Source organism: Protopterus annectens, chromosome 4.part1 (assembly GCF_019279795.1).
Source record: "Protopterus annectens isolate FY-2018-M chromosome 4.part1, PAN1.0, whole genome shotgun sequence".
NCBI classification, from domain to species: domain Eukaryota; kingdom Metazoa; phylum Chordata; order Ceratodontiformes; family Protopteridae; genus Protopterus; species Protopterus annectens.
In genome coordinates, this window is record NC_056734.1 from 825,578,124 (window position 1) to 825,590,455 (window position 12,332).

General features: G+C 37.3%; 1 protein-coding gene across 1 annotated transcript in view; it reads left to right on the top strand.

Annotated features, from left to right (window-relative positions):
- LOC122801319 (autoimmune regulator-like) overlaps positions 1-12,332 on the top strand; it is a 452,484-nt gene that overhangs the window by 247,891 nt on the left and 192,261 nt on the right. The window contains exon 4 of the mRNA XM_044070862.1: positions 2,182-2,292. Coding sequence (XP_043926797.1) covers positions 2,182-2,292 — 111 coding nt within the window. The remainder of the gene's footprint in view (positions 1-2,181; positions 2,293-12,332) is intronic.

Sequence of the window (12,332 nt, forward strand, 5' to 3'; positions counted from 1 at the left end):
GCCTAGCTCTTTCATTTAAAGTTTGTCATTGCATTATGAGTCAGTCATGGTATTACCTTTATTATTTGTATATGAAGGCATCTTTGAGTGTTTAATATTGTGTTTATTCTTTAATTTAAAATTCCCACAGTACTAAACCAAAAGGGATTGCTTTCCTTTTTGTGAAGAAAATCTCAATAGTAGAAGAAATAAGAGAATTGTAGGACTTTATCCATTGGGGTGGAGAGGCTGAGCTCCTTGAGGAAGAATTTAGGGCTAGTGTTATATGATTTTCTGTTTTACCACACACTTCATTTTCAAGATGTATCTATGCATTAGTGTTAGCCAGTAATAATTATTGTATAGCTTAACTTCTGTATAATCCAGAAATCCAGAAATCCAGATAAAAGGAGGTACCACTGTACTCATCCCTCATTAGACCCATTATAGAATACAACGCCCCATTTGGTATGTACCTCTCAAGTCATCTGCAACAACTGGAAAGGCCACAGAAATACCTCACTAAAAGAATCACAGGCCTAAAGCAGATGCCCTATGCTGACCGTTTTAAAAAACTCCAGCTATACTCTGTTGCATATCGTCTACTCAGGGGTGATCTCTACAAGGCCATGTCAAACCCAGAGCTGTTGGACATGCTGCACTTAAAGAAATCCCAATCCCTCAGAGCCACATGCTCCAGGGATCTAAACCTTGTCATCACAATGAACAAAACATGCTGGAGGGATATGTTCCTGACCCAGAGACTCCCCAGACTTTGCAATAGACTGCCCATACATGTCAAGCAGAGCGCCTCTTTGGCCCTCTTCAAAAGGAACCTTGATGATTGGATGGGAGATAGGAAATTCACCCCAGGGATCACATCAGACACCCTGCTAGACAGGGGTCCAGGGAAGTAAATATTGTGGGAAGAAATAGCCAGTGAATTGTTATGGCTAAGCTTGATAGCTTAGTACCAACCTATGAACCTATTTGTGACTTAAGTAAGGTACACGGCCACTGGGCATGGCCTTCCTGCCTTTCCCCTCACTCTTCCATCTGCATTGAAATAGGTATATCAATGTCATGCTGCTATGAAATATAGTGTACCCCATAATGATACAGTTCTCGGGCAAGTTATATTTAATTATGGGTACATGAAGCATAGTGTACCCCATAATGATATAGTTCTCAGGTAAGTTACTATGAAATATAGTGTACCCCATAATGATATAGATCTTGGGTAAGTTATATTTAATTATGGGTACAGGGAGCTGCTTTAAAATACAGTGTACCCCATAATGATATAGTTCTCGGGTAAGTTACTATGAAATATAGTGTACCCCATAATGATATAGATCTTGGGTAAGTTATATATAATTATGGGTACAGGGAGCTGCTATGAAATACAGTGTACCCCATAATGATATAGTTCTCTGGTAAGTTACTATGAAATATAGTGTACCCCATAATGATATAGATCTTGGGTAAGTTATATTTAATTATGGGTACAGGGAGCTGCTATGAAATATAGTGTACCCCATAATGATATAGATCTCGGGTAAGTTATATTTAATTATGGGTACAGGGAGTATTCCCTCACATAAATTGGTCAGCAGCTATTCCCTTTCTGAAACTTTTTGCACAAACACAGTTTGCTGAAACAAATGTGATGCCTCATGTCTGGTAGTTGGTGCAGAAGGTTAAGGTTGTGAACTTTAGTTCCCCCGGTATGTAGTTTGATTCCCACAGCCCTCATTTACCTACTATGTGATCTTAAACAATTCAGTTAACCAGATGTTGTTCTTGAAAAGGGATTGTGTGTTAAGTGGGTCTACCTGATTAACACATGGTTGTTGTTGTTATTATTATGTTTCACCTGACTGCATTTTCATCTTCTGGAGGGGACCTATAGCTGTAATAAAAATGTAAATTCTTTACCATGTTTGCCTCCCCAGATTAGCATAGTAGCCTTGAAAAAAAAATACTTATCTTTTCAAGGAGGGTCCAGACGTCCAAATTGGCTTTAAACTTGGACCTGCATCATACTTTTATTCAGAGAAATACATATAGCAGATGGTCAGATGAGTGGTAAAGAAACAGAAAGCAGTGTTTATAACAACTGTGCCACTTTATGAAATTATGACCAAAAGCAACTAATGAAGTGAAACATGTGTTAAAATTGTGTTCATATTTTATACCTAGGTATCCAGACTGTTGCCACATCTGTTCAGAGGGCTGTTACTGTGTCCTCCCATGAGCATCCCATGAGTTGTGGAGCCACAGGAATAGTTATTAAACAAGTGTTTGAGTCAGGTAAGTTTTCATATAGTTATGTGAACTACATAACATGCCAACAATCAGAAATGACAGACTATATCTACTTGTTAGCAAGGATCTTTTATTATATAATGTATAATATAATAATATATTATAATATAATGTATAATATAATAATTTCCAACACACACCAAATGCATCTTTAACAAGTGCTATTTTCATAACGAGTCATTGTTAGCAATTATCAACCAGGTAAAAAGAATGCTGCATACCTTGCAGTCAGTCTTACATAATATGTCTAATATCCCAACACAGAGCAGTACTGGTGGTGGACCATGGCTAGTATTTCCTCATTTGAAATCCTCACTAGAATTTCTAACTCCTGTATGTAGGGTGGTAGGGGAGCAGAACATGTCCATGTTCTGCATTTTACATTTCTTTTCTGCCACTCACATAGTTCAGATCTCAAATATTATGCCCATTAGAACAATGTTCATCCTTCTCACTGCTGCATTAGCCCTTAGCTATTACCGTAGGATTCAACAACTGACCAATTTTCAAAAAGCTTCTGGCTCCCTCCCAGAAGTACACTCTGACTGTTGATTGGCTATTTCCTTTAGGGGGGAAATCAGCAGTGAGAGTGTAAACAAATTTAATACTTTCTTCCTGCTACAAGGGAAAGCAGCTTTATGGCTTCACAAGAGCAACAGTTGGCTACAGACTTCATTTCTGGCAGATACACTTCAATAAGGAAACCCTTCCAGAAAGAAAATATTGTCAGTTTAAAATATTTTTATGTATTTTTTTTTCTGAAGAATACCAATAATTTTATTGAAATCAGATCTTTTTGTCAAAAACAGCTATTTTAGAATGGGGCTTATTATTGATTACTCGGGCTATGTTTCTGAGAAAAAATGTACTGCTTTTGAGACATTTTAACTGAAGTACAAGGATTTAAAGATTGGTAAGTGCTTTTATGTACTTCAAATGGGGTTTTGTGTGCTTTGGTGCTTGTGTACACTCTGTGGTAACTTACCATCATTATTTTACTGCTTCAGACATTTTGGTTGAAGGAAGTATTTTTATGCATCAGGAAGTATATTTCAGGGCCAGAAATGTATTTTGTGTTTGGTACTTGTGTATACTTTGTGACAACTTACCTTCATTTCTTGTTTTCTCTCAGTGCACTTTCTGTGAAAGGGACTTAAAGTTTTGACAGACTTTGTATGTGCTGCTTGTGCTTTTACTTTTGAATTATGAGGGACTGTGTGGGGAAGTGTAACAGTGTGTGTTTGTTGTTTGTGAACACTTGTCTGACAACCTACCTTCTGTCCAACTCTTCCTTACTGCAGTCAGGCTTCTTCCTCAGCAATAGCATGGATTCTTACACCCTTCCTACTGTTTCTTCTCCCACTGTAAAAATAACAAAAACAAATAAAAACAGAATAGGAGCTCTTGCCTACACCACCAGCTCAGACAGTGTCTCAGCTACTGGTGGAGGATTCTGCAGTGGCAATTTGTCGTTCCTCAGACCACTCAATGGTTTCTCAGAGTTCCCCTGGTGTAGTCACTTCCACCACCATTAATCAGGGAATAGCCACATCCTCTGTGGCTGATCCAGTCTCCAATCTGGCTATGGGAGAACTATCTTCTTTGGGTCTGGGAGTTTCTCTGGGAAGTTCTACTTGGAGGGGCCAAGGAAAAGGACCACTTGCCTGAGATGAAGTGCAATCTCTGAGTCAGTCTCCTTCAAGGAATATCCCTTGAAAAGAAACAAAAGGTTAGACATTGCTCATCCAAAGACATTTTGTGTGTTCCTAAATATGATTTTCTTACCTTAAGGAGTTTATTGCAGGCTTCCTATCCTGGAGAGCAGAAATCTATTCCCAAAGACTAAGTAGGTCAATATATTCCTGATGAAAATATGTCAGAGGATTCTGACACAGACAGAGACAGTTTTTTTTTTGTTGATTCTCAAGCCCAAGACTCTGACTCAGAGAAAAGTTTGTCCTTTCTAACTCCATCAGTTGAGATTTTCTTTTCTATGGCTAGATCTAGGATGAATGATGTAATTTTGTGGGAACAACAGATGTTCCCTCTAAACTGAGGAAATATTACAATATTCTTCAAGTGGATTTACCTCATGCTGCACCAATTTGTGCTATTATATCTACTTTGAAACGTGTTAAATGTTGCCTGCAGTCACCCTGACCATAAGCCTTCAGTTCCCAAAAAATGCAAAACACTTAATACCAACCCTTACCCTGTGGATAATAAGATACAGTATTAAACAGATTTTACAACAGAATTTCATTCTCCCAGTTTACTTTATCAAAGTGTTGACAGCTTCTGATCTTGTTCTGCCACACTTCATTCACATGGTAGGTGCTGCATGAATTTTACATTTACCTTAATTTACCTGTTTCAGGTGTCTATAGATGCTTTAAAGAGTGTTTATGTTTGTGCAGATACTGTGTCTAGGGCAATGCCACTGCTTTGAGAATATATTTCTCGGTATGTACTCAAAAGTTTTCTGATGAGGTAAAGTCTGAAATTTTAAACTCTAGTTTTGACAAGGAGGGTTCAAGTAACTGTTTGATGGCAGAAAAAAAAATATTCAGGGATTTAATAAGATTTTTTAAGTCCTATATTATAAATTAAATGACAAAATAATCAATCTCTGCCATCTTTTGCAAACAGGGAACAAAAAAAAAATAGATGGCAGGACCGAAAAAAAGGGTTCTTTCAAAAAAGGGACAGACTATGCCTTCTGAATGACTATACCAGCATTTCTGCCTCACCTCCCCTGCTGTCCCTAATCTCTAAGTCTGTCAAGTAGACTAGCTGACAATATATCATTTGGCAGCAGATTATGAGAGACTGTTGGGTACCAGTGGTGGTGCAGGAGGGTGATAGTTGGCACTGGATACATATACTTCCTGTCAGGGGAATTCCTTTCTATCCTCTGAATGATGTTAGAGTTTTTTCCTTAGGTTATTTAACATATGTTTATCATATGAGTCATACTACTGGTGCCTTTAGACCAAAGGGAGGAAGGTGTCTACTCCAGACTGTTTCTGGTTTCAGGATCTCAACTCTACAGACTACTCCAGCTCCACACATTTATCACCCTTGCAGCTAAACCTCATGAAAAACCTCCTTATACAACCTGCTGTAAGCATAGAGTTTTTGGATGTAAAGATCACTTTGGATAAAGATAAAGGTGTGGACAATACTATTCATAGGAAAGAAACTTGGAGAAACCACTATTTACACAAGAATAGGATGCATTCAAGGCATGTTACTAAGAATATTATGGAAAATAAGATTACCCGAGTATCCAGACTATGCACTAAAGAAATGGATTATGTAAAAGAAGGAAAGAATCTAGGATGTCATTTGTTGAAGATGGGTTACAACAAGCAGGATATTCATGTGAGTGAAGAGAGAGCTGCTGCACTGAGAGGGGAAAAAGGGAAACTGTACTATCAGATGACCATGCCTACTCATGAAAATCCAAGAAGGCAAAATACTAATGAAAGTAACCAGATGCGTTTTACACTAACATTCTCCAATGACAACAAAGCAGTATGTAACATTATTAAGAAATACTGGCCAATTTTAACTCAAGATGAGAGAATATGCCAGATAATAATAGGAAATGAGTCGAAGTTCTCTTTTTAAAATGGGAAGAACTTGAAAAGACTGTTATGCCATAAAGATGGCCACTCGAAGGAAAGAGTTATGAATAAAGTAGGTACTTATCAGTGTGGCCACTGTTCCGCCTGCAATTTTATAGACTCTGGCAATGTTTTTATTCACCTTGTAACAGGGGTGGAACATCATTTTTCATGCAGAGCTACTTGTCGAACACATCATGTTGTTTACCTAGCAACCTGCAGGCATTGCCCTGCATATTATGTAGGTAAAACTGATCAGATGCTGAAGAATAGAATTCTGAAACACCAAAGGGACATACGAGATAAAGTCCAACACAATGCTCTGGCATGTCACATTGTGGCTTTTCCTACTCATGGCTTAGTTTTCAAAGCAGTGGAGAACATCTTTGTAGGGATTAGAAGTGGTGATGCTAAAAACCTCAATGAATCCAATGAAGTTAATTGAATAATTAATTTAATGGCAGACCGCCCACCAGGACTTAATATTGTGGTTCCAGTGAAACCTATCCTAAAAGGTAGATGGATTAGGATTGGCTGAAAGAAAGGTGTGTGTTAATTGAGTGGACACATTGCATGTGAAATAAAGGGCGTTGGTGGCCTTTGTGAGTTTTCATTGGTTGTCTGCTTATATGAATGAAACTGAGCTCCTAGTTTGATATGATCTAATGAAGGCATAGCCGAAAGTGCTTATCTTTGGGAAGAATTTTTTTTCATCGTTTACTAGTATTTTTATGTTCCTACAACAAGGATTTAACTTGAATAAAGGATTTTAACTGATGTTTTACTGCCGTGGTGGAGTGGTTCATTTTCTTACCAGTTCTTTATACAACCTGAGACACTATTCACAAGTCACTCACTCTCATTATCGCTAGAACCAAACTCCACAGCACTGCACATGCTTCCTCCTCCAAGGTAGCTACTCTTTGGCAAATTCTTCCCATTGAAATTAAGGAAATCAACACTTGTTCCAAATTTAGAATGCAACTCAAAAAGGACTTCTTCATCCAAGTCAAATGCTCCTGTGTCAACATAACACATATCACCTAACCTATCTCCTTTCCGAATCTCTTCTCCTGTCTTAAAATTCACTGACAATTGACCCACTTTAAGAATTAATGTACATATTGTACATTACACTCTGTTTGATTGTGGATTGCACTGTGTTTGTTCAACTGAATGTATATACACAGTTTTTTCCTATGTAATTAATCTGAACTACTCTGTTGTTGCTTAGTTTTCTGTATTTTTTGTTTGTGAAATGCTTTGTATTTCACCCAAGCTGAGCCTGGAACTGGTCAATATTGGTCAATGCACTACCCTGTTAAACAAATATAAAGAAAGAATGAAAGAGCAAACTTTCATGGAGACAATTTCTAGAGCTTTCCTTTCTCAACCAGTTTGTGAAAGTATCAAACTTCAAAGTGCCCCTCCATAGCCTGTTATTAGTCATTCCTCTTCTGAGTTTTATGGTAACTTTAAACCTAAAAGATGCTTATCGTCACATTCCCATAGCCACAGGCTTCATAAAATTTCTCAGATTCTGTGTCTATGTCACATTATAATTTTTCTGCATTACTCTTTGAATTAGCTACAACTATTAGGGTGTTTACAAAATATATAGCACAGGGGATAGCTCATTGCAGCCTGCAAAGCATTCACATTTTTCCTTAATTACATGACTTGCTGATGCTTTGCTAGATGTCAAGATTCCTTAACATGGGTTTCTTCACTCCTTACCAATCTGTGCTTCCAGATAAATGTTCAAAAATTCCCCTTGACTCCCTCACCCAAGGGTGTGCTATTTATTGCTGCCTTCTTTTTGCATCTTTTCAAAGGCATTCCTTTGAAAAAGTGAATCTGAATCCGCAAACATTCTTGAACTTCTCTAATCAGTCTGAGTCTTCAGCCAGAGAATAACTAAGGATTCTAGGGTTCATAGCTTCTATGTTTCTCATGATTTCCTTTACTAAATTACACATGAGAAAAATTCAGTGATTAAAAAAAAAGACATGTGGACCCAACAAGATTCCAGTTTTGGGCTTTATCAAGAAAGAACTGCATTGGTTAAGGAAATAAAATGCCTCAGCTTTTGGTTGGAGAGCAGTATCTATAGGGATAAAAGTGTGAGGCCTGTGGGACAGTTCTGACAGACCAAGGCACATAAATGTCAATGAGAAGTTAACTATCCATGCCATAGAATATCTTCATGACCTGTGAGTCCCCAGGACCATTACAGGTGAGTACATACAATACCATAGCAATGTGGTATATAAATGATGTTACTCCCTGTGCAGGCTGTTTATGAGAGCTTGGAAGTTTACTCTACAGGATTTATAACCCTTCAAGCATCTTATATATAGGTAGGGCAAAATGTAATGGCAGACAAGCTGAGCAGGACCAAGATATAACCTCTTGAATGGAAATGGAATGAGGGGATCTTCCAGGAATGGATTTAGTTGTGGAAAACACCTCAAATAGACCTGCTGTCCTTTCAAAACAGACAGCTAAGAAAATTCAGCACCAGAACTCCTTGCAGGCAAGCCTGGAAAACAGATGCATTTTCATCCCATAATCAGGAATGTTCTAGTATCATTTCTACTATTTCCATTGATATCCAGCAGATTCAGAAGGACTCTTCATAAAATTATTGTGGTGACTTCCTTTGGGCCCAGACAACATTGGTTCTTATAAAATTCACCTTGGGCAATTATAATATGCTTCTTCACAGACTGGATCTAATCACAGAAGATAGGGGGAGCTTTACAATGCATTACATACTAGATTCATTTTCCAAGTCCAGGACTGGCTTTGCTAGGACCATTTTTCCAGGAGGACCTAGACCTCCTTCTTCTAGGTTGAATAAGCTTTGGTAATCAACTCAGATAGCTAAAGGCTACTGTAACAGTGGGCATACTGAACATAGTACAGTTGTGTAAGCTGCACGTACCCGAACAGTAGATATTTGAATTCCTCACTTCTACAGTAGACTCTCCCATCCTGCATTCTCCTTCTACTGTACATAGTTACTTGTTGAGATAGAAAGTTATATGTTTATATCTTTTTGGAGTTTCAGGATGAGATGGCAAAAAGCTCATGTTCACCCATTGGTAAGTGCTGGGGAGTTTAGCAGTCAGGTAATTTTAAGGGATGTGTGCTTATGTGTGTATGTCTAGGTATGGCTGCATGTTTGTATGCGTGTCTGCCTGGATCATAGTTTAGGGGTGTGTGTGTGTGTGTGTGTGTGTGTGTGTGTGTGTGTGTGTGTGTGTGTGTGTGTGTGTGTGTGTGTGTGTGTGTGTGTGTGTGTGTGTGTGTGTGTGTGTGTGTGTGTGTGTGTGTGTGTGTGTGTGTGTGTGTGTGTGTGTGTGTGTGTGTGAGGCAGTTGTCATACCTGCACACTACCCTAGACTAAAAAACAAATCACACAACATAGGGTTGGGGGAACACTAGATACCACAGATAACTTTTTAATATCATGTCTTAATGGTACTTAGGGTCAGGTGGAGCAGTAGCCACCAGGAAGAACTCTATAAAACGTATATTAACTGTACTTAGTTAAGAGGTGGATCATCTTTTCATAGCACTTACACATGGTTTTGGGGAAACACTAATCAGCAAGTAATTACTCTTTCAGATCATGCCTTAATAGCACTTAAATGTGGGTTGGGAGGGACACTAGATACCAGGGATTACTCTTTCAGATTGTGCATTAATGGCACTTAAACATAACTTGGTTTGGAGGGGAACACTACTCAGCAAGGCTACACTACATATTGTGTCTAAATGGCACTTAGAAAAAGAAAATAAAGAAGACTTGGATCAGGGTCAAGTAACACTAGACAGCAGGGATACTGTAAATAGTATGCCTTAAAAGCACTAAAATCGAGTGAAACCCTGCACCCTCCTACCTTCCACCATGAGTATTAGTCCTCTGAACCACCACTAGATACAAGGCCTAGCATTAAATAACTAAAGAAAAAAATAAAGTAGGTGGGGGGTGGTGGTTTCAACTCTGCACCCTTGGCATCTCTTGTTGGAAACAGCAGGATTTTTTTTACAATATATTGAGGATTTTTGGCATTAGGACTGCAACAGTTTGTGAGTTACAAGGGAGCAGGATGGGTCACCTAAGCATTCTTCTCAACTGGACAGTTGCTAGATATGCCTATAAGAGGCAACAGCAAGGTAGTCCTGTAAAATTGCAGGCAGTTTTTAGGTTTGGGGAGGAGCACTAGGCAACATCAGGCAGAATTTCTGAAATGCGTCTGGGAGTCACTTAAACAGTTGATATCAAGCATTGCAATGCAGGTTCTGCACAATAAGAAGATTAATGTCTGAAATTACTGACTAAGTGATTTCCAAGGGCAGGGACAAACACATATGAAGAGACATCGCGGACGTTGTAATAACTCAAGGAGAGGTAAGAGGTATGTGGTGTGTCTGTGTGGTTTTGGGTGCATGTGTGTGTGGGAGAGTGAATGAGGTGGAATACCTCTATCAATGTAATACATGGGCCACTAGTATTAAAGATCATGTTTAAAGCAGCAAAATCTAATTTGTCTTTACGAGTACATTTTTGCCCCTCTAAACTGTGCATTGCATCAGGACAGTGTCAGAATGCATGCAATTTTTTTGTTTCTTCAAAAAATGAAGCTTTAAATTAATTTATGTTGCCCATGAATTGCTTGCTGTCCATTGTGTTTCCTTTAGCAAGAGTCATCCATGAGCAGCATACTGACATCATCCAGGGTGCTTAGCTGTGTACTGAGAACAGTACAGTGTACTGCCATCTGTTAAAGCTTTTGAGGTGAATTTAGTGCAGGAGCTAGCAGAAAAAAATGTAACTATTGCATATTCATTTCTGTAAAATTAAGTTGTAAATCTAAACAATATTGTTACCTTTGTTTTGCTTTCCTTCTGTTTAGAACACTTTGCTGACCACTCATATATGTTTCTAATTATGATTTCTTCTTATTTTTAATTTGTTTTAAGAATTTCAAGTTGTACATTACTTGTGGGAAAAACAATTGTAGACAGTGGAAAAAAGGTTTTAATTATAAAAGTTTGCACTAAGTTTAGCTGTAAGAAGCAACACAAATACTGGATGCACATTATGCTACTGCTCTTCCTTCACCCCACAAGCTGTGGTGCGTGATGAAGCGAATCAGACAAGTGAGTAGTAGTATGTGCATTATGCTGGCACTTTTTAAATGTTATTTATTTTTATAAAATTAATAATCAGAATTAAAAACAAGACTGTGGGAATTTTTTTATTACTGAACTAGGGGAGGTGACTGTTACTTTTACCCACAAGAGCAGGTAGGAAAAAACTTTGTACTTTATCTTTAACTACTGCAGGAAAGTGCTCAGCTGCACTCAGAGTATTTAACTGCAACTTAGAGGCATGCAAATTAGATGATAATGAGCTGAAATGTCTGTGAAATAGAAAATACTACATCACAGAAACAAGACTGTTTTGACCTCAGCCCTTACCTTGAGTTCTGGGATTCTTTCTGAATCCTTGGGTTAATTTCATAGTTTAAGTTAATATGAAACAATATAATTCTCAAATCACTTATTTATATTATATCATCACCTTTTTAGAAGAATCTTTTCTTGGAAGGCTTTACATAATAAAAAAGGATAATATCAGATGTTGGAGATGTAAAATAATTTAAGGCTTATTGATAGCAGTTTTTTTTTCTATATTTGAATCAATTAAAAAAAGCAAATCAGAGATTCAAGATTTTGGACTAGCATTTTGAGACATTCAGTATTATTTAATGTTCCTATTCTCTTATGTACTAATTCTTATTCTCAAAGCACTCTCATAGACTATTTAATCTACTGCAATAAAGACAGTTACAAATAATTAGAAATTTCCTATTTCATATACTCTTTTTAACACAGCAATTATAGATCAATATCAGATTCTGTTAATTATAATTATTGGCCTAAATTAGGAATACTATACTTGAAAACATATGATTCCAGTGTAGGAAGTAGCTCGAGATCTAATTTTAAATAGTTGAACATTTTAGAGTTTTAACTCTTTTTAAAAATAGTTTAACATTTTTCTATTATTTTAATATTTCTACTGTTTTGTAAGTATATTATTTTTTTCAGAATTATTTTTATAACAGACTGAGCCATTTTATGTATAGTACATTATCTTCTGCATATCTCTGATAATAATTTCTTTAGAATAAGTTTCACTTGCATGTGCTTAAAATGGTAGAAGTTTAAGAATGTTTAAGATTTTAATTAATTTAGAATGAAATCTTAAAATATTTTTAAAAACTTTCAGGACACACAAACGTGTGTGTGTGTGTGTGTGTGTGTGTGTGTGTGTGTGTGTGTGTGTGTGTGTGTGTGTGTAATACATATATGTGTCTC